This window comes from Haliaeetus albicilla, chromosome Z (genome assembly GCF_947461875.1).
Source record: "Haliaeetus albicilla chromosome Z, bHalAlb1.1, whole genome shotgun sequence".
Taxonomy (NCBI): domain Eukaryota; kingdom Metazoa; phylum Chordata; class Aves; order Accipitriformes; family Accipitridae; genus Haliaeetus; species Haliaeetus albicilla.
This window is the reverse complement of record NC_091516.1, coordinates 11,141,133-11,164,836: the sequence shown is the minus strand read 5'-3', so window position 1 is coordinate 11,164,836 and position 23,704 is coordinate 11,141,133. Positions and strand designations below refer to the sequence as shown.

The following is a 23,704-nucleotide window of genomic DNA, read 5'->3' as shown; positions in this document are numbered from 1 at the left end:
TTCATGTGGACCAACGCATCTGCTTTGAAATTCTAAATCCAGTAATCTGAATCAACCCTTTAAAATATTACTTCAGTAAAAATTAAAGGTTTTCTTTAAGCTCTATCTTTAAAAAGAAATGTAAGACTTGCAGAGAGAAAAACAGAAACAGAGTCTTCCCCAGGTCTGATACTAAAGCAGCACACTTAACAAAAGACTAGTACTAACTTATGTTTGCCTGTTTTCTTAAAACAAGTAGGCAAAACAAGCCATGTACACACAAAAAAGTTTGATTTTAAAAGACTGTCACTTTTTTAGTCAATTTTCAATAAACTCCTCTAAAAACAATTTCTTTTTAGTGAGTAATTACTTAAGGAAATTAGGTAGTATACTATATAAATAGGTAATACATGATTTTGAACCATTGCTAAGACATCTCAAAATATTTCTCAGATGTCTCTTTCCCTTTCACATTCAGAGGAGCAGCAAGGTGAAATGCAGTTATTCAGACCAGATGTGTTCGCTAAATCACCTGACCAGGAGGAGTTAAAACAGCCGCAAGTCTCACAACAGATGTGACTGCTCTCAAAAGTTAAAGATCCCTACTGAGCAAGTTAGTTAAAGTCTGTTGAGAAGCACATCTCAAACCTTTGCTCCTTAATCACTGCTGTTTATTTAGATTCTTACACATTATACAAAGCAACAGAGAAGCTTAAGCACTGAAAGCAGTGAGTTTTAACATGAAAATATCCATGACAATAAATGTCAGCTCTGCATGAACTCATGATCCTACTTTAAAAGAGAAAAAAAAAAAGAAAAAGAATTTTGACATACACTTCTCTACAGCCACATTTATTAACTTACTGTTTAGAAGTGACAGGCTCTCCCTCGTGGAACTATGGTAGTTTTCTCTGGAGAAGAAAATCCCCTGCTCAGCCAGGGGATTCAGAAGTCTCTTCTTTAACTAAACAGGGATGGTACATTCAATTACTTAACCCCCCACCAGCTTTCCTGCAATATTCTTGTCAGTATCAGTCCAACAGTCTTGGCTACAAAGCACTTGACTCTCTGGGGGAAGAGAAAGAGAGAGGGAGTGAGAGGGAAGGGTGGCGGCGGGGGGATAGAGAGAATTGCTTCACAGTCATTTGCTGTATCTCATCCAAATCTAGTGGAAGTCAGTTTATGACACCATTAAAACTTTGGGACATTGTTTATTTACAAAAATAACTACAACATAATAGCAGCATTTGACATTTCTTTACTTGTACCGTTTCACAGTTGTTTCATTAATGCAAAAATATACTCTACCAACACGGAGTTTGGTTGTATGTTTAAACTTAGAAGACCTACTTTATTACCAGAAATACTGAATTTAGAGAAGGGAAATAATATTTTTGCTGTTGTAGTGCTTATGTTCCCCAGGTGTATCTGAACCCAGACTGTGATAGGTGCTGTGTATAACAAATTAGTCATAGCTCCTGTATCAATGGGAAAAATACCAGAAAGGATCTACAGGTAAGACTACGTGAACTGTGCATATCAAATTACTCTCTTGTTTCCAGAGCAGATCACTCATTTCTTTAAATTACTATGAAAATTATGTATTTATGAAGTAGCAATTTCTAAGCGGCCCATGATTTACTCATCAGTGCAGTAGTTCTAAATCTTTGCACTAAGAAAGATCTTATTGAGTAGAGCAACAACTTCTAAGAACACTACTTAACTGGCAGGCTCATCAATGACATCAAGGACTGAGTGAAAGGAAGATGAAATTATTCTTTTACCACTGCTAGTAAGTCTTTCAGGTGAAAACAAACACATGTAACCTCTTCAATGGAGAATAATAATTTGATTAAAAAGATTAGTATAGAACGTACTTTCTACACCAAAAATCTCTAGTATTACGTCAAATTTGGCACTAAATTAACATTAAAAATGTTAATGAATTAAAAAAAGTGTAAGCTGAAACTTTCCAGAAAAAAATACATAAACAGCTAAAACCCCATTTTTGCTGTCCATGTTCTCCTGTATTAAGCTCAAAAATCATAAAGCTGTCACGACAATTTTTAAAAAAAAATTTTTTGCCCTCTTGGATAGTAAGAGTTCAGTTTCAGAAAACATTGTGAAAACTGAAGTTCGTAGATAGCTTCTCAACTGAAGTATTTACTTAAACAATACATAATCGAAGTGTTAGAGCTGTGTCTCCTCAAACTAGGGGGAAAGTAGCTGCCTCCACATATGGTCAGACAAGTTTATTAAGCTGTTTTATATTGAAGAGAATACAGAAGAAATCCCCATACTAACATGCTCAGATCCTGCAACAGGACTTACCTACAAATGAAGCATTCTTGAATTTGAAATAAAAATAAACATGGCATGCAAAGACATATTTTAAGAGTTTAAAATTAAACACAATTTAAAGTGTATTTCTGTTAACATAAAAAAAAAAAATCCCTTTTGTCCAATGCTTTTAGTTTTCAATATTATTTTAATTAACTTTTCAACATATAAAAATAAACCTAAGGTACAGGCTGAAAACTTTTTTTCTGTTTACATATTAGCAAACAAAATTAAGTTTTAGATTCTCTTTGGGTAATAACACTTAACGATATCTACAGATTTCAACTGTCCACACTCCAGTCTCTGGTGAGAAAACTACATCTCTCTGAACTAAGCACCTACAGATTTTCATTATTTTAGCGAATTACAGATCTCAGCACTTCTGTCACTAAGTCCAATTCTCACTTTTAAAATTATGATAAGACCTAAGGCAATAATTGATTGCTATAAAACTGAAAGTACCACCAAGTGGCAGGTGGGACCCATAATATGCCCCAGTTCGCAAGTCATTGTCCAGAATTCATATCTTTAACATTATTTGTTTTACCATTATAATGCAATTTTCACACTGACATTTACAAAATTCAGGATTATTTTTGTCTGTTTTTTTTTTTTCTCTAAGTGAATGGCTAGTAAAATTAAAATACATGAACTCTAATCTTGTTTCATTACAAACTAACAAAAAGACAGTGATGCAGATGCGTCAGACCTAAAAGTAGAAGATATACACATCACTATCGCATCACTGCTTGCAATCATCATACATGTGAATGAAAAAAATAACACAGTAATAAGGACAAGTATGAAGTATACAATAATTCATACCATACAAAGCAGCCTTAACTTATCATCTCTTCCTTAGACCAAAACAAAATCACAGAAATCCCTTAATCTTTTAACTATTACAAAATACAAGCACAAGCTAAGGGCAACACAAAAAAGCTACCATGTAACAAATAGATTTGCAGAGTTTAGAAGTAATTTCAAGTATTGCCTCAGAAGTAACTGGGCCAGAAAACACTAGCAAGCAATGGAAAGCATGCTACAGACTACAGAATTTACCTTCTTTGCAGCAGAGTAAACACACTCAACTGGCCACAGCTCATTTCAGAATCCAAGCTGTGCATATAGGTTGCTGCTGTTAGCCAGCTAATGTAAAGCTAGTTCACATATATCTATCTGAAATTGCCATTAAAAAAAATAGCAGGTGACTAATGAGTAGGCAGAACCCACATCTCACCGATTTCTCAGGTATCCTTCAGATGTTTGTAGTTTCCAACTGAAGTGCTTTTTTCCCTTCTTAGTTCTAATTCTGAAATAAGAAAACTGCTATTCTTTACATACAATACTACCATTAGTGTTTGCAAACAAACTTTCATCCCTCACACCTGTGTAAACCTATTGACTTTGATGAATTTATCTAAGTCACAGCCACCTTCATTTTGAGCTTGGCATCCCGTTTCATCCACCAGCAGCTGTCTTCGGCTACCTTCTTTCAAAATCCAAAGAAAAACCCTATCTATTATCCAGAAATACTGCTGTGGAGTAACTGTGGTCACTAACGGAAGCTTATGCATAAGTGCTTTACATGGCCTTAGCAAAACGGCACCATATCATCACTTTTCTGAGCAATTACAAGTCACAACATTTTCAAATAAAGGCTGACTCAAATGAAGTTACATTTAAAACAATACAGCTATCATGAACTACACTGTTCTCAAAACCTCCACTCAATTTAATCTCATTTATAAAGTGCAAAACCAACCAATCTTACACAGCAGCTCAGCATGCAAACTTGTTAACGATGAAGGCAATGAACTTCCAGTGGAAGATGGACACATTTAATGGATGATGCACACAATCCTGTTGGACCAAGCAGGAACTTCATTATTGTGCTACACTACCGGCTTAAAAATGAGCTACTCTGCAGAGATAGCCATTTTACAGAATAATAGCTCCCTAGTAGTAGTTTTTTAGGAAGGGAGGAACTGTAAAACACCTAACACATATAGACAGAACTTAACTACCTCACAGATCTGCACAGTATTTACAAAGCAAAACCAGAAAATACAGCATTTGTCAGAGAATATGAGTTGAGGTGTGTTTGTGTGTTTGGTGATTGGTTTTTTTGGGGTTTTTTTACCTTTTTTTAGGAAAAAACCTTTTTGTAAGGAAATCTTTATAGCTCACATACAATGTAACAGTGTGCTGCATATGGACTTACACATGTCGTAAGTTAGCTAGTAAGGCTGCCACCCTTAACTATTAATTTCCAAAGGCATGTTTCTTAGCTAACTGTACGCAATCCTTTACGTATTCTGTAACTGATATCTAATAGAGCTACGCAATTTCAGGATAACAAAACTCAAGAAATTAAACTAGTACCAGCTGAAACATGATACACTGGCAAGAATTCTAATTCCTCCCAAAGGAGAAACTAGTTTTTCAAAGATACTATAAATAATACATGTATATTTTCACTGGTATCCACATTTCAAATCAAAGGAGCTTTGTGAATAAGACCAGATAACTAAAAATATTCCTTCAGTAAGTATGTACCAGCAGAAATGTCCCTCTAAAATACTTAATTTTATTAGTGAAATGGTACCAAAGATAGCAAGTATACAAACAATCGCTTTGTTCTATGCTACTTACACATCATAAATAAGACAGCTGTTGTTGCAAGACACAATCCTTCACAGTCTTCTGTAAGCATACAGATTTGTCACTCCTTTATCAGAATAAGCTGTTTACCAGCCAACAGCATGTGGCTTAAACATCACAAAAATGACTGTCTATACTTTACATGGTAAAGCATTTTCTATAGTCTTAAATGTACACAGTGGCAAGAACATTAAATTCTATCGAAAATGAAGAGTGATTAAGCAGCTTCACAATCAAATTGGGTTTCATTACCTTAGAAACTGGGCAAATTTTTCATCCCCTGTAATATGCTTTTTTTTGAGAATTAACTATGCAAAGGAAAAGAAAAACAAATTGAAAGCAAATAGTTAGTATGCTATGAAGTTTTTTATTTTAACTGAAAGAAATAACTTCCCATGAGGTAAGGCAATTAAGTCATTTGATTGTATTAAGTTGTATTAAAAATACTCTACTCGATTTTAGGTATAAGTAAGTTTTAAAGGTATGACTCTTTAAGAAATCTCATGTAACTGATTAAATTAGTTCGGAAAACACAAGCCATGTTTTACCTTGACAAAAATACTTGCTTTGTCATTCTCTTCTTACATGTTTTCTCCCCAAAGAATGAAAAAAAACCTCTACCATATAACTCCTGTGTAAATTAGAACTTTTTATCCCCTCTTCTTTGCATACAATTCCTTTTATATCACCCAACAGGTATCAGAGAAGATGATGGAGAGGTAACAATTAAGGCCATCCAAATGTAGATAAAATATCTAAAGGGCTGTCTTTGATGCAGGTGATCAGAAAATGCTTTGTATTCTGCTACTACTTTTGTACAGTGGTGGTCCCCAAATTGCATCCTTGCTTTCATCTATAAATCTCTTCTAAAATTAAAAAATTAAAGTAAAAATGGAGCTTTAGTATTTTAACAAGTGAATCAAACAACCATTCTGACAAACCACTTGCATTCTTGTCTACAGTATGGTGGTGGCAAAATAGCAATAGAGATCATGTAAGATCTAGCTGAAAATGAGTAATAGCACATACACATTTCTAGAAAATACCACATTTTAAGAAGGCACTAAAGCTTCTGCTTGTGCTCCCATGTTTTTTTAAACAAATAAAAGTTTATTTTCATAATGGCACCTGTACTATTTGCAGCTGAACAGACACACTGCAGTACAGCTGAAAACAAAGCTGTAAGTTCTGATAACATCATAGAGATGTGCTCAATTCTGGAAGGACAAAAGAAAACAACAAAACAACCCCAAAATAACGCAGTAAGCTAACCTATTATCTATAACATGGCAATGTCCCTTTTAGGAACAAGAAAGTAGCATGCACTGTTCAAATACTTTAAAAGAAATATTAATTTTAGGGATATTAGTAAGAAATCCTTTTAAATAATAAACCCCAAGAATCTCAAGCAGTGAGCAAATAAAAAATATACTAGTCAGTGGGTATTTAACACAAAAACCGTCAAACTGTGTTTATGTTTAAAAACCCCTTCCCTACAGTTGTCATTTACAACAAAAGAAAGTGTGTATATTTATGCACCATTTCCAAGCACATCAAACAGTACACATGGAAGTTTTTGTGGATTTTTTAACCCACGAAGTAAACCAATACAAAATTCATCAACAAGCAGTATTTTAAACAACCTTCAATGCATATCTTCAGCCTTTTTGGGGTAGTACAGGTTTACATCTTTCAGTTTCTACTTATTTGTAACAGCTTATGGTAAAACTCAACATAAATCATTTTACAAATAAGTACAGCCATGATGGAAATGCATGGATTTTCAAAGATGAATAGTTCTGATGGCATCTGCCTTTTCATGGTATAACTACTGGTCCGTGCTCTCTTGCTTTACAGCAAGAAGACAACAAAGCTATCACAAGAACTGGAAGAGCTACTAGTACTATCAACACGTTCAGGTTGATTGCTTTGACATTTTCTTCCTCATTCTGGGAAATAAAAAGCTTTGGATTTCATTCCTTAGTTGAATCAGAGGTCCAGTCTTTGCATTAAACCTCTTCCATTTTAATTGAGAGATTTTCTTCATTTGGTTGACAGTTCCCATTGTGCTGTAGTTTGACTTCATCTGTCCTTTGTGTATCTCTGTTGTCTACTTCCTTGTCAATTTCTGAATTCTGATCCTCTTTAGTGTGATCTTTGTCCTACCAAAGATAAAATTATTTTACAAAAAAATCATATTCTTAGCATTACAGCATATGACTTCCAATACTTTTATTGACTCCAATATTTTTATTGTCTCAATTTTTACATGCCTGTCTTGTCTCAAAAATTTTTAGAATTGAGGTGTCAGCTTCTTTTCTTTTTTTTTTTAAATTTTCTTTTCAATTGGCTGAAGCTAGGCATTCCTAACAACCCATCATCCAAGAAATTATTGCCATAAAGTGATCTGTCTTTATCATCAATATCCAGAAAAACAGAACAAGCAGCATCATGGCACCTATGAGAAACAGCTCCAGAAATTAAGATTTCACCGTATTTTATAAATAAAATAGAATTACATTTTTTCTTTCATATTTTTTGTCAGGTATCTGACGCATTTTAAGAGAATTCTTGGGTAATATAATACTTAAGCACATGGACAGAGCCACCTAAACCAGCTGTTTTATAACAGCTGAATAATTTTGAGTACAACAAACTGCTCTTTAAAGGCATGCTGCTTTTCAAATTCTAAGATTAAACAATTTGAAGATGTTTCTTTTCTTATTCATGCCACCTTCTATTTTGCAGGTCAAAATCCCATACTACTCTTCCCCAACTCTTCAACTTTACTACTACAGAGTCCAGCACGCAGACCAGGGCTAAAGCAACCAGGGAGAGGCTGAACTGCAGAGTGAAAGTTTATTAAAAAAGTAATCTTTTCAGCTTGACAGCCAAGCTGTCCCTGAATGCTGCTCCATAGTTACACAGTCTGCTTTCTGCCTGCTCATACAAATAAGCAGCCAGCCAAGTCCTAACATATGGCACAGAACAGGAAAGAGAAACCAAAACAAAGTGTTTCTGTAACCTATTCACACAAGCTACTACAAGTCCAGTAAAGTTCAAACGCGCAGACTTATCCAACTGGCCCACTAACACCAACTGTAGGTCTCCAGCTGGTAAAAGCTAGACCCAAATGGTAATAATTTGTTAAGAAAACAGGAGAAAAAGAAGGGAGGAGGAAAAGAAAGAAAAAGAAGGGAAGGAATTTCAATAACGGCTCCACTAGCACCACTTAACTCTGCTTATCACTTGGTCACACAGCTTACCTTCAAAGCAGTGGTGCTTTTGTCAGATTTCTCCTTTCCCTCTTTTTCTTTACTACTTTTTTTCTTGGAGGTGGAGCGTTCTCTTTCTCTTCTTTCATTATTTGTATCTCTTTCTCTTTTTTTTTCTTTCTTGTTTCTGTTTAAGAAAGTATTTAGTCATATCAGAATTTGATCCAACAGCAACAAGCTTCAAACCATTTAACTGCAAACTAAACTCTCATCTGTGGGTTTTCAAAAAAAAAAAAAAAACCAAACATAACAAAACCCCTTCATAAAGACAAGGGGATTTTTTGACTGAAGAGAGCTAAAGAATACGTATGTTCATTACACATGGTATTTGCAAAGAGAAAAATTAATCTGTATGCGATAAAGGGCTTTTATTGATTTGAAGCAAATTTGCACTGTTGACAGATTTGAAACTCTCTAGTTGAAAGCATACCAAAGCTCAAATCTGTGAAGGTTTTTGTTTTGATTTGGTTTTGTTTTAAATTAAAACTGAATCATACTGATCAACTGAAATCATCTGAGATGATTAGTGCAAAGGCAGTAAAACAATGCAAATACTATAAGTTCTTCCTCTTTAACTGCTCATTAACTTTTATGTTGATATCAAACTGACCTTCTTGGAGAAGGAGTTCGTGAAGACTTTCTTTTTGTTGTTTTGGATGTTTTAGGAGACTTGGAGGAACTTCTACTCTTCCTTTTACGCCTTTCTCTACAGGACCAAGAAATTAAAGATTATCAAAGAATAAAAATAATAAACTCAGGAACCAGATAAAAACAGAAAGCTCTTAAAATGATTGGACACCACAACTAAGTAAATATCCCTGAATTTAACAATATATACCACCACCAATATATGAACTGTACAAAGCAAAAAAACCCGTTCATATGTTTCAGTTTGATGGGAAAGGGGAGGCTGGAAGCGGGAAAAAAAAGATTGTGCCCTTTCAGATTTTAGGGGTTTTTTTATCCTCACTTGCTTGTATTTATACCTGATAACAATGGAAACACACTGAATTCACTAATCCTGTATTAAGAGTTTCTTCAGTCAGGAAAAGAACCCAACTGAATGAAGAGCCACTTTAAGACAAAAGGCATAACTTGAGCAATATTAACTTCAAAATGTAACATTACAACCTGAAGATCACTGTAATTTCAGTTCAGCCTGACTGAATTTTAATTCCTAAATACATATGCTAGCAGTCCTATTGGTTTAGAAGCAGTGCAAAATGAAGCTCAAGCTGTTGTCAAAATCAGAATAAATAAGTTAATATCTATTGTTTTCCTAGCAGTCCTTGCTCAGCAGACAGAACGTTATCATTCTGTAACACACTGAAGAGCTCGTAGTATTTTACAAAACAGCTGTTTTACACAGATATATGAGATTTGCTGACGTTGCTATTATGGAGTCTTCATCTTGCATAGAACAAAACATTAAACAACTGGCTGCAAACATGCTGAGGCACATGTTAAAATAAAGCAAAAACTGAGCCAGTAAACCTTCATTCAACATAAACGTAGAACCCATCTCTGTCAAAGAAAGATTATTTTTTCCTATCACCTCTTCATAGAGCGGGAAAAGCGGTCAGGAAGAACCATCAAATGAAAAGAGGGAAGTTAAAAAGTAATTGAGAGGGCACTTCAAGATATGGCACAAAAGCTACAATTATGTGTACCTGCTTTTGCAATTCACACCATTAGGTGTGAATATTTATCTTCAATATTTAGAAATGCCAAGAAATGAACAGTTATTAGAAAAATTACAAAAGGGTATTTTAAGATATGCTTAGTATCACTATCTAGATTGATACTCCGACAATATCATTTACCACAACCTTCTGAAGCTGCACAGAAAAAAAATTTCTTAATGATTTTGTTTTCTGCTTTTCTTATTGCAAGTTGAAGAGCTACAACTGTGTCTGACAGTATTTGTTCCCATCTTTATTACATTTTTCTAGATAAAGATTTTTGTGCACCTGTTCTTTTAACACTCTTAAGCAATACTAATACAGCAAAATTTAAGAAAAAACAAGTCTGAATACTTTGATAGTCATCCTGTGTCTCTTAATCATAACACAGAAGTAACATTCTGTGCCTATCCCCTCTGCTAGCCTGTAGATGTCTGTTGGAAAAGGAGCCAGATCCTCTTCTCCCTCTAGTCTCTGTCTCTTCCTTCAGCTAGGAATCGCAAATAGCCATCTGATTTCTAGTACTTGTATGCTGTCAGTAAAGCGAGGTCAGTTGCCACCTAGTTCTTAGAAGGTCCTTCCACCTTCCCCTATTCTCCAGAAAGATGATGATTTGTCCAATATTTTACACTCGTCAGGTGAAGGATCAGCAGTCCCAACTCAGCGCTGCACTGTAAATCCAGGCAGCTGAAAATGCCAGTTTGTTGGATTATCTTCTCCAGAAGGGTTTGTAACCATTTCAACTAGGCAATGTCAATTACCAAAGTAAACAGATATCCCTAAATGCAAGCTAACTGGGACTCTGTAGCCCAACCCATTCACAATTACTTTTCAGAGAATAACAGAATTACTGAGGTTGGAAGAGCTCTCTGCAGACCACCTAGTTCAATCTCTCCCTCCCCCACCTTAAAACAGGGTCAAACTAGAGCAGGTTACTCAGGCCCACATCCAGACAGATTTTTAAAACCTCCATGAATGGAGACTCCACAATCTCTCAGGGTAACTGGTTCCAGTTTGCCCAGAAAAAAACACAATTTAAACGTAAGAAAAAAGCCTTTATTTCCCATATGTCAGTAGGTGCCTACTGCCTCTTAGCCTGTCACTGGCCCCCACTGAGAAGTCTGGTTCTGTCTTCTTCACACTCTCCCATCAGGTATTCATACGCATTGATAACATGCCCACTCAGCCTTCTCTTCTCCAGGCTAAACAATCCCAGCTCCCTTAGTCTCTCCTTGTATGGAGGATGCTCCAAGCCCTTTATCAGTTTTGTGGCCCTTCACTGGACTCACACCAGTATATCTGTGTGTCTCTTGTAATGGGGAGCCTGCTACTGGACACAGGATTCCAGATGTGGCCTCACCAGTGCTGAGGAAGGGGAAAAAAATCACCTTCCTTGACGTGCTCACAACACTCTGCCTAATGCAACTCAGCATACCACTGGCCTTTGCTGGAAGGACCCCCAGGGCCTCTTCTGCCAGCCAGCCTTCCAGCCAGTCAGCCCTCATGCTGTACTGGTGCAATGGAGTTATTCCTGCTTGGGTACAGGACTTGGCCTTTCTCTTTGTTCAAATCCATGAGATGCCCGTCAGCCCATTTTTCCTGTCTGTTGACGTTTCTCTGAATGGCAGCACACTCCTCTGGTGCACCAGCCTCTCCCCCAGCTCTGCATTGTCTGCAAACTTGCCAAGGGTGCACTCTGTCCCACTGTCTAGGCCAATGATGAAAATGTTCAACAATATTGGCCCCAGTATTGATACTCTAAGGATAATGCTATATCTGAAAAAAGAATTGTAAATCCATATAAAAAAGTGTATTTCTCTCATCCTCCATCTTCAAAAGAACATTGTCCTTGTTTAGTAGCATGTATAAAAAAACCTAACTTCATATTAAGTAGGGTTTTGTACTGTGAGCCCACTAGAAAAGATGCACACTGATGTTCACTAGAATTCTTTGCCCAAGTACATGGCATTTGAGCCTTCCATAGCCTTTCTTCAATAGCAAGATTCTTAAAGGGGAGCATAATTGTTGCAAACTAGAGTATGAATTTTTGGTAACATCCAGCTAACTACACTTGCTATCTGACATTAGGAACTGGATCTTCCACCAAGGTTCTTATATAAGCTACACATTTGTCAAAATCTTTTTTCTACACTTACTTAGTTCAACACTCCTGAGGCCTACAGACAGAAAATGTTACATTTTCAAAGCTGGCAGAGCTACCTCTGCTCTGCGTAGTTCTTTAACCCACGAAATAATGTTAAACATGCACTAAAATAGGAAGCTGCATACGCTTAAAGAAGCCACAGTATTTTGCCCATAAACCACCAAAACAACATGGACATTACATATAACGCAAACAGAATTTTCAGAAACCATTACACGCTTTTCTGCCTTATATGAACTATGAACTCCTGAATTTTGAGGACCATGGGAATTTTGCTTTTGTCCAGTGAAATGATTATAATACGTAGAACTTTTTCCAATTAATCCAGCATTTCTTTCTCTCAAGGTAACAGATAAAATTTGGTATCTGAATTTGACATGTGATATTACTGAACTCCCCAGTTCCTGAGGTATTCAGAAAGCACTGTTTCCACCAAAGCTTCTGAACTTGTTAGCCGCAATGCTTTTAGAACATGCTTGAGTTAGTCCACTTACAGAGCTTATAATAGATCTCACAGTCTCCTTTTGCTGTACTGAATTTATCCAGACTTCCACCCAGTTTAGCAGCTCCCAGAGGCAAAAACAACAGCTACATTAACTTGAATGTTTTCCTGTTTACTATCAGCATCATTAAGGAATGTTACTTTTTACTTGTACCTGGCCATCTAACCAGCTAAACAAGGTATCCTTATCTTCCAACTGAGATACATTCACACTCCAAATGGCTAGCCAGCCAAGTGATATGCTTGATTCCTGTTGTTCAGCCATCCAGCTGAAGAGTGGCAAGTACTATCACCCAACTATTCATAAGATCTACAGACAAACACTGTACAGTATGTAAGTAACCAAGGAACTATGTAATAGTGAATCAGACTTTCATCAGACGAAAGATGATGTGTGATGTCACTTTATCAGAACTTTTGGATGGCTCCAACGCAGAGAAATGGCACAAGAATCATCTCCTTACTGTCCTCAAGGACTATGCTATACGGTTATGTGAAAGGCAAGCACCAGCAGCCCAAAAAGAAACTACGTTCTATCAGGCATCATAAAGAGCTCTTTGTAATAGATTTTACTTTATAGGAAAATCTACAAAACAGAAATAATACAAATTTTATTAGTAAGAGACATGCTGATATTGATACATAAAAACTAGGATGGTGCCTCACTGAACTGACAAGTCAAAAAACGCATGAAAAAATTCTAAACAAACCTGCTGGAGCTACGAGATCTTCTTGAAGAGCTATAGCTTCTTGGGGGTGTTCTGGATCTCTTATCTTTCTTCTTTTTATCATCTCTCTCTTTTTCTCGCTCCTTTTCCTTATCTCCATCTTTTTCCTTTTCTTTGTCTCTGTCCTTCTCTTTGTCCCCTCCTTTGTCCTTATCTCCCTCCTTGTCCTTAATCTTCTCTCTGTCCTTCTCTCCTTCTTTCTCAATCTCTTCTTTTTCTTTGTTCTCATCTACCTCTTCTCTGTCTTTTTCCTTCTCCTTATCTTTCTCCTTTTCCCTGTCCTTGTCCCTGTCCCTATCTTTGTCCTTATCCTTGTCCCTGTCCCTATCCCTGTCTTTGTCTCTGACTCTGTCTCGATCTTTGTTTCGCTCTTTATCTCTCTCCCTGTCCTTCTCCCTGTTTCTCTCTTTATCTCGCTCTCTTTCCCTGTCTTTGTCTCTGTCTCTCTCCTTCTCCTTGTCTCGGTCTCTCTCTTTCTCCTTTTCTTTGGCCTTTTCTTTTTCCTTGACCTTTTCTTTGTCTCTTTTCTTGTCCCTGTGAAAAGCCAAACACAAATCCATTAGTTCACCATTGAACTTTCCAATTAAAATTACAACTAACTCTTTAGCATACATAAATTGCTCAAGATAAAGTATCCGTCTGTGTTGAAAAATAGTAATTATTCAGTATTTTAATTCTGTTCACCATGAGGGAAAGGTTACATAGCCAGGAAAAATTTGGAAACCAAACTGCAGAAAGGGAGGCCAAAATCAAATCAAACTGCGATCTTCAGGGTGATGTTATTACACTTTGAAAGAATATGTCTCTTCACCTCACAGTTACGTTATTATACATACATAAATTAGTTTCTACATTTTGTCAGGAGATGAACTCTAGAATCTGCAAATCCACTCTTTACTAAAAGTGTGTCCACATAAAATGGACTGCAGAATAACCTAGTCTTTATTCTACAGTGTTCTCTCACACAGATATCCTGGAACTGCTTGGAAAAACAACAATCAATACACAGAAATAAAAAAAAACAAGGATAAAATTTCACCAAACAAATTCTGTCTAAACTCAATAAAGACAATTCAATCACCTGTAATGTCATTAGGAACTTGAAAATTACTGAAAAATTTTTAATACACTAAAGACAGAAGCAAGGATAACAGAACAAGTCAACGTCTTTGGGACACGCAGAATGATACATGTTCATAAAAAGAAGAACAGTGAGGAAAATTCCAACTGATGTTCTAGTCGCCAAGCCAAACAAAAATTGATTAGATCACAGCTTTGGCTGGAAGATTACATTTGGTACAATACTATTTGGAAGTGCGAGCCTCTGGCTCTCCTTTCTAGCAGAGAGACAAGTGACTCCTAGACCTGCCTCTAGGACATGAAAATGAACAATTGTGCAGAGAGAGGAACAGGAGAAAGCACAAGAGAAGTTGATTAGTAGGCTTTTATATGTCCAAGAGAACCAGACTTACAGAAGTTGCTGTGTCTATTGGTATTGGTACCTATTCTAGGATTTTTCAAGATTCTCAGAGAGACTCCTTCACACATGAAAGGTCCTAAGCACAGCCCCCACCTTCCTTCAACAGAAGCATTTGGCTGTATCTTCTCAACTGCTAATAAATAGTAGACTGTGGTATGCTCTGTGACCTGACAATTTTGGTTCCCATCGGGTTTTGACAAATACTTCTTTAGAACGCTCAGAGAAGGAATGTAAGACCATAAAGATGAAAACAGCATGCAATCCCTGCAATAGCAGAGTCTCACAATGACCCAAGAAGTGCCTTCCAGTTAATTTATCACAGAGATTTCATTGACTTGCCCCTTCCAGATATCTCAAGAAGGTCCAGACAACAGCAACCGAGAATCAAAAAGATTCATCAATAAAGCCCAGCTAGATATGTAGCCTATTCCTGTTTCCACTGAGGTCCACAGATCTGCAGTTCTCTTTCCCATACAACTTCTTTCCTCAAAAAACAAGAGGCAACTGCACAACCTAAGTATGAACCTCCCTTTAAATGAATCAGGGGAATTACAGAGATGAAACAGAAAGAAAAGTACCAAGACTTCTACTCATGAAGCTACATTCATAGGCACTTTTGTTTTGTGATTATTCACTACTTCATCCCTCAGAAAATTATGCTATTATCTTGCTGGAATTTCACAGTTCTATAATTAGATGATCAGACTTAAAGATTAATAGACTAGGTAAAATATAAATGCATTAGATCCTGAAATGCAAATACGCCATATAACAGACACATAGGTTTGTACCCACAGCAGCATATGGCTGATATGAGATAGCCAAAGGCAAAAATAAAAGCTCATGCACAAAAACTTTATATATGTTCTCCGAATGTGGGACCAAGTTCAGCCTTCTCAACTGGTATAGATCAAACAAGCATCATTCACTTTTTTGTGGGTTGCACAGGCTACACAGAAGATTCCTAATCTATTGGTTAAAGTCTGGCAATTAAAGGTACCTATTTTTGGTCATCTTGCACATTGGTATAAATGTAGACCAGACTATCAAAGTTTAGGTACCTCAGTGTGGTGGTTTAACCCCCATAGGTACCATATGAGCTACTGTGAAGAAAATTAACTCTATCCCAGCCCAAACCAGTACACTCGGCATTTAAATTTACTTTCTATTCTTTTGTCCCACAGACAAAGGCTAAGGACAGGCTAAAGCATTTAGAGATTCCAGCCTTTACCATCACCTAAAAGGTCTGTTAGATTTTTTTCAAAAACTCTGTACTGTGTGCTAAGAAGAACAGTATAATTTCTTAGGAATGGAACTCACCGAGAACGTGAGCGACTTCTTGATTTCCGCCTCTCCCTGGACCTAGACCGTTTTTTCAGGGGACTTCTGGATCTGCGTCTGTCCTTGTGTCTTGAGAGTGATCTGTTGCCAGATCTACTTCTATACAAACAATGCCAGAAGAAAAATACTTTAATATTGAAACTTCATAAAAATTAGGTCAACCAACAAAGGAAAAAAACCCATAAATCTTGCCTCACTACATAAAATCAAGTAACAAGTTACACCTCAGTAATATACTGCCTACCAACATTCTTGCAAATACAGATACTTTATGCTTCACAGGGTCCACATGTCCTCCTTTGAAACAATGCACCATTTAAGTAATACCCATGTTTCACAATAACCTCCATGAACATTCTGGAATATATAAATTCATATCATATTAGGATAGCTGTCCTTAGTAAATTACAGTGCATAAAATAGACACATTTCTAGCAGCTTGTAAAAATAGTTACATTTTGTTTTTTCCCAGGCCCAGTCAGTTATTGCAGTCTTGATCACTGAAGAAAGACGGCTTTAACCGGTCTCTTTTTGCATTTTTCTTCAGCCATACAATTTAAATGAACTTTAAAAAAACCCAACCAAAGCAAAAAAAAAAAAACCACTGTCTGTGGTTCAGCATTTAGCCAAGCTAGCCTTTCAGTTGAAAGGATTTGTTAGCATGGATTTCAACTGTAACAATTCTCAAGGAAAGGAATGAGCATTTACTATATGATATGCAAATAATTTGCAGATATTCTAATAAAAATCCAATTAAAGTCTTCCAATAAACATATATAGTATAGTCGCAGATTTGATCAAGAAAATAAGACTTTTAAATATTATTATATTCTTTTTTTCCAAAATATTCCCTATTTTTCAACGATCACACTCCCTAGGAAAGCAAAAATAAAAAGCTGAATTTGAACATTAAGTTTCAAAAAACCACATCATTGGATACTTTGCCTGAGAGGTTAAGGTACCATGCAGTTTAACTTACCAAAGACAGAAAGGCCATGTATATTATTCAATAAATCCTGAAGAACAGGGAGGTACAAAAAATACCAGCTCCACCTGTCTTCTGCAGCTCAAGACACACAGAGTAATATATACCAAGAGGAGAGGCAACCATTTTTTACCTACAGCTTTGCTCTGCTTATCAGTGCAGAAATACAAACTAACAGGGCAAATTAATAAAAATTGAGTCAAAATAAGACCTTGAATAAGTTTTGTATCATAGAGATGAAAACAATTTAAGTGTTTTATAAAACAGTAAAACAAGGAAGTGGAAAGGATAGTTTATTCTTAGGGATGAAGTTGCCCCAACAGATCAGACTGGCCTTTTTTCAGCATGTTCTCAAAACAGTAGCAGTAGTAAATAATTTAGAAACTTATTTTTATATATATATATATATAAAACTATGAACAGTTTAAAGCACAGGTTTTCCATAAGTAAAAAAATGTATGTTTAACTTCTAAAAATCAATTTGGTTTGTGTCAATACAAAATATTACTGACATTACTGCAGTGTTATAGAAGACAAAGACTGTTTTGCAGTTACATCCTGAGTTAGGGAAACAGCAGAGAAGCAAGCAATAAGGAAGTGACCAAATTATTATTCTTGCATTAAAAAGGTACCTAGTATTTTGATGTCATTAGACAACATGTCCTGTGGTGTCTCACTATTGCAAAACTGAAGCCTGCACTTATATTGTATTTGTTTGGTAGTATAATTGATGATAACTCCCTCTGGCAATCTTTTCTGTATCTAAATGAATTTAAGTTACCTTCTTAAAAGATGATGCATGAAAGGATACAACAGAGCTGTTGCTGCAACACTGACAACACTCAGCTTTTTAAAGGTCAAATACATTCTAAATGTCTTGTTGTTGTTGTTACTTAATGTAGCCAAATATCTTTAGATTGATTACGTAAATGTTCAAAAGACATTCCTGACATTGAAAGAATCTGAACCATTTCAGGAGGCGTTTGTACGTCTCACAGAGCAAGACTGCCTCACTCTTGGAAAAACCGTAATGGGTATTCTTTAAAGGTGATCTAGCAATTTTATTTCCTCCCACATTCCAAAACCTGTTTCAGGACCGAACAAATTTAGCAAACCAAACAAAATCTGAAAAATGAAAAACTGCCCCTAAAGCCTTTTTCTTCTGCTTTTAAAACCCATACCTTTACATCTACAGTACAGTAAATAAAAATACTGCATGTGTTAACTCGATGTTTAGAAGTTCAGGACATCAGGAACTTTCTACTAGTAAAACCAACCAGCCTATCTGCTCAGGGTCTTAACAGTAAACTACATGTTTGATCCACAAAACACAAGTAATTATTTCTTTTTAAAATAAGGGTCACAAAATTATATAATGCTACATGGCACAAAATGTACCATGAAACCACAGAAATGGTTATGCTACATGGCACAAAACATGCCCTCTAGTGTGTTGTAACTGAAAGTAATCCTGAAAACATTTAGCATTTAGAGGGAAAGAGTACCAGTTCAGAGACGAAATTCCTGGTTACTCTGATCTGCTCAGTGTAAGTTAGTAATCTTCTCTACAGGGATACTCGTCTTGGAACTCAGTAAGAAATCTCAGTAACCATCACCAGTCAAAAAAACCCCAGTATGATCTTAGTCCAAAATAAAAACCATACCTACCTGTGTTTTGAGTGTGATCTTTTCCTTCTAGATCGGGATTTTGAGCTAGACCTGGATTCTGAACGAGAATGGGAACGAGATCGACCGCCTTTTCTTTCACTGCTCTTTCCAGACTCTGAGAGGAAAAAACCACTTTGCAGTGTAAGCTCAGAACATTTAAAGATCCCAGTTAACAATCTGGCACAAGTGGAATGTACCACACATAGTGCAAGGGGCCTACTCTTTGCACATCTTCCTTCTTTGCAAATATCCTTCAGAAACATCCAAGAAAGTCATTGCATATACTCGTTGAGTGCAGCCATCCTGCAGCAGTACACATAAACCAGATAATTATAAACAGCTAGCTCTATTAGGAATGGGATTTATGTTGCTGCCACAATGCACAAGATCACAACATGTTCTCCTCTTGGTCTATTATTTAATATAATTACTTTTTGTTTAAATAACCTGAGAAGAATGAATTTAGAGGGCGTAATTTTGAAAACAAGCATAAAATGTAAATAATAATTAGTACTTTCCATATTTTTAGATATTTCAACCACTGCACAAATACTGAAGTTTTATTCCTCAAACATTGTTTTGCAGGAGGAAGGGATGGAGAGAACAGGGTGAAAAGTTAGATCCAAAGGCCAGGAAGTCAACAGAAACCTTTAGCAGTGACCTCACCAGACTTTGGTTCAGATTCTAAAAGACTGTTATTCTGCTGCTTAACATTGAGGAAATGTTAGAGCCGTTTTTCTTCCAACCCTAAAAAACAACAGAAAATACTCACCCACCTCCCCAACCCCCAAACCCTCAAGAGTCCACACTATCTAACCTATGTAAGACAAGGTCTGGGTTTGTTAGTGAGAAGAATGACAAAATGTCGCTGATGAAAAGAAAAAGGAGGATCCCAACTGCAAGTTTAACAAATTGAGAATTTTTTTATGTTGCAGTTTTGCAAACAGTTTAAGTCAGAATAAACCAGCACTGAAATGTCTGTCTAACCTCTCAACCCACCAACACCTTCCTCCTTGACGTGGCATCTCAGTGTTAACAGGGATCAGGGAACCAACCTGGATGGAAGAAAAGTCCTTTATAATATGTTAAGTTTTATCCCAGATTAATTCTCTGATCCCATTTGCTACAAGGATGCACACAGTCTTGAGCCAGCATGAAAAAGAGCATAGCCCAGGCACAAAATTAACCTGCTGCAGATAAGGAAAGCATAGTATTACTGCTTTCAGAACCGTACTAGCTCCCTCTGATCATCAAACTATGGCATTAATAGGTGCTAGAGGAGAACAAAACAAAATATAAAGCATCCTCTTTTAAAAGTTTTTAAGTACCTTGAACTTTAAAAGCACCAATATTAAGTATTAACTTTGCATTTTTGAAAACACTCAGTGAGAATGTATCTGAAAATAAGACAAGATGAAGTAAAAAGTCAGCTTCATTCCCCTGCTTTGTTGCATGAACACAATTTTGGTTATTTTCTTTTTTTTCCAACACATATTGTTCACTTTGAGTACCCTTTTCCTGTGTTTGATAATGCTCTGAGAAGTGTGTGCCAAGGTACACACAGAACATGTCTGTTAGGTAATGAACATCATGTACCTACCTGGCTCAATAGCAGCAGATATGAAAGACTGGGCTTCCCTTACTCTCTTCATCACTTCTTCCAGTTCCTTGGCAGCTGCTTGCGGTGTCATTTCAGGAGGCTTCACTATTGCATTATTGGAGTGATTTATTCTAAATTAAGGAAAAATAAAACTTTTAACTCCCAAACACTTGAAAAGGGAAAATGAAAAACAACAACTAAAAACTTCAAAGTTCAGCAAAACTACAGATTCATCCTAACACTCATCTGTTCTAAATATCTGAAATGTCTTTTATTGCTTTCAAATCTTACCACTTGTAAATAAACGTGGCACAATATTTCTGTGTTAAAATATTTGCTAGTAGAAGTCTAGGAATCTATTTCTCTATTCCAGATCAAATCTCTATGTTAAGGCCAACTAATTACATACATATTATATAGAAAACTTAATTAGTTCTAAGGACTTTGCACATTCTGTCACTATTATAGCTTCCACTTTCTCAAGATTAAATACAAATATATTTTACTCAATGGCATCCATATTCTTCTCAGAGAAAGTTATGCACAACCTTGAAACTGGAGTTTATAAAAATGTTCCAGTTTGCTAACAATAGGTCCTTATATTGAAAAAATATTCATCACAGCAGTTTCTTGCACATCAGATCACAAATGTATAAGAATAGAAAGAAATCTCTCATTCAATAGTCATATGGATAATTAATTTCTTACTTCAGTGGCCTGTCTCCAAACATAACTCCATTAAACGCAAGAGCTCGAGGTACAGAATTTTGGTCTGCAAATTCCACAAAAGCAAATCGTGTTGGTTGTGTCTCATCACCTGCCATTCGCACAAATTTGACTTCTCCAACTTGCTTAAAGAATTCAAGCAGCTGATCTGCTGTTGTAGTCTAGAAAGAGTCGAAGAGCTCAGCTGAAGTAAAATACATAATGAAAACAACTTATCTAATATATCAGGTAATCTAAGAGCTACAGATTTTGGAAAGATATTTCACCATTATTACATAGACAACATGAATTTTGCCATGTTACACTTTAAGAAAGACAGGTATTTTTTCTTCCTTTAATCTAAAGAATATACTACAATTTAGAATAATGCAACCACAAGCCCTGAACTCCTACATCTAGGTTAAAAAAGCATTTGCACCATTTTGCAATTTTCAGGCAACTCGTTTGAAATAACTGATGAGGAATTTCCTTACACACCTGTGTACAAGCTACTGACCATGAATATTGATCAATTAAAAAAAAAAAAATCCAAACAATATTACAAGACTTAGCTTTTATCTGTTTTTCTACTAGCTTCCAGTTTGTTTTATTTTATCGCAATCAATAGTACTTTTACATTCTAGTAGCTACTTTGGCAGTCAAAAAAACTCCAAAATAAAATATTTATATTGCCATCAGTCAAAAGCAAATAGTTTTTCAATTAATTCAATCAACTGCTGAAAAACCAAGTTTCTGACAGACCTAACTTTCCAGTTACAGAAACTCAAAGGTATTTATGCTAATTTTGCAACCCCCACTAGGACACATCATTCCATCTTACTGTACTTAAGCAACTGCACAGTGTTGTGGGGAACAGCTACCATGATCTCCCGACTTCTGAGGCATTGCTAAGCTAACACAACCCAGCTGGACATTTCATCAGCACACACAATCATAAGCATGTTTCTTGAATTCAGCTACAGTGTGATGTCTCTGGTATCCTGCCAGAATGAATTCCACAGTTTGGTCTGATCTGACTGGCACAGAAGCATTCAAAATTCAAAATATCACTAGTTACCAAAAAGGATATTATTTTTTGTTCAATTCCTATTGTCATCAACTGATGAAAACTCTTTAACATTAGAATTCACGAATTACAATTCTAAACCTTCTTTTAGTATTTCCATTACACAAAAAAAAGCTACCTGGGAATTCAAGTTTCCAACATAGACTGTTCTCCTGATTTCATCAATTTTGGATGGATCCACATTCCCCATAATTGGTGGTTGTGGTATTTCTCCCAGTGCTGTAATGTTAGGGTCCAATGCTGCTGCTGGTATAGCCCCCAAAGTGCCAAGTGAAACACCGAGCTAGAAAACACAAAACCAGAATACACTTTGCAACCAAGCACTGGTGGGAGATACTTCACTTGTTAATATTTGCCTGCCTTGTACATTTCTGTAAAAAAAAAATCTAATGAATATACAATATTTTAAGGTCCCAGCAGAGCACTTTTTTTAAAGAACAAAAATCTACCCATAAATAACCTTCTATAGTGAGGATTTTCTGTGGGCTATCATTTAAGATCTTATCAAAGAGGTCAGGCCAGGGATGCAGTGTATCAATCAGAAAACATATAGGCTTGAACTTCTAATTCTTACAGTCAATCAAATTGAGTAAGATGCCTTCAGACACTACTAATATTATCATTTTTTTGCCACAGCAAGTATTAGGAGTAGAGGAGGAACTGCTGAGCCCTTGCCCAGCAAGGGAAGAAGGGAATTTGCAGTGCCCAGGACCAATTTGTTCTGTAATAGGTATCAGTCCACCAAAGGGACAGATAAGGTACCTTTTGGACAAACACAACATGTAAGGCAAGATTAATTACAGTTGAAATGCGAAGGATATTAAGTCAAAGTTCCTTCCCTACAAACACAGTCACTTCCTAGAGAATTAGGACAATACAGCTCTCATTTTTGGAACTGCGAATTGAAATCTCTCCTGGGGAATGTTATAAAAAATGTCACTTGAAAATCACTATTAAATTGGTCTGCTGAGTTCCTGGTTTGAATTTTTTTTTCTCCACCCAAAAAGCAACTGCCTTTCCAGCAAACAAATTTTCTAACAGGTGTGAGAAATTCTCAATAAGCTACCTGTAATTTTTTTTTTTACGTAACAAAGGAGAAAACTACTCTATTTTAACTTGAAATTTTCCCTGAATAGGTCACAGCACCCTGCTGATGTCAAGAAAGGCTTACAGAGGCAAAAGGGAACTGAGCAGAAGTAGCAGCAGCTAGCTCTGATGCTTTTTGTAGTAAAAACATTGCTAGGCAAACAGTCAAAAGCCCTGTTGTAGAGATACCAAATAAAAGCACCCAATGCAGCATCTTAATAGTCCAAAGAACTGTGTCAATGTAACTCTTATGTTTTAACAAATTTTTAGGAAGTGGATAGCACTGCCACTGGACCAAATTAATGGGTCTAGGGAAGGACAACAATTAAAATGGACACAACCAAAATCAGTATTTACCCACTGTTCTGCAAAATAGTAATCTGAAAGAAAAACCCAGGAAAAGTACTTCATGGACATC

At 36.2% G+C, this 23,704-nt stretch overlaps 1 protein-coding gene across 4 annotated transcripts in view; it reads right to left on the bottom strand.

Annotated features, from left to right (window-relative positions):
* Positions 1–1,170: 1,170 nt before the first annotated feature.
* SREK1 (splicing regulatory glutamic acid and lysine rich protein 1) overlaps positions 1,171–23,704 on the bottom strand; it is a 42,383-nt gene continuing 19,849 nt past the window's right edge. For all 4 annotated transcript variants that reach the window (XM_069776123.1, XM_069776124.1, XM_009920050.2 and 1 more), the window contains 9 exons: positions 22,319–22,483; positions 21,117–21,295; positions 20,409–20,539; positions 18,809–18,923; positions 16,135–16,254; positions 13,317–13,868; positions 8,869–8,964; positions 8,250–8,385; positions 1,171–7,145 (listed from right to left, as the gene is read on the bottom strand). In XM_069776123.1, the coding sequence (XP_069632224.1) occupies positions 6,993–7,145; positions 8,250–8,385; positions 8,869–8,964; positions 13,317–13,868; positions 16,135–16,254; positions 18,809–18,923; positions 20,409–20,539; positions 21,117–21,295; positions 22,319–22,483 (1,647 nt within the window). In that variant the 3' untranslated portion in view covers positions 1,171–6,992. The remainder of the gene's footprint in view (positions 7,146–8,249; positions 8,386–8,868; positions 8,965–13,316; positions 13,869–16,134; positions 16,255–18,808; positions 18,924–20,408; positions 20,540–21,116; positions 21,296–22,318; positions 22,484–23,704) is intronic.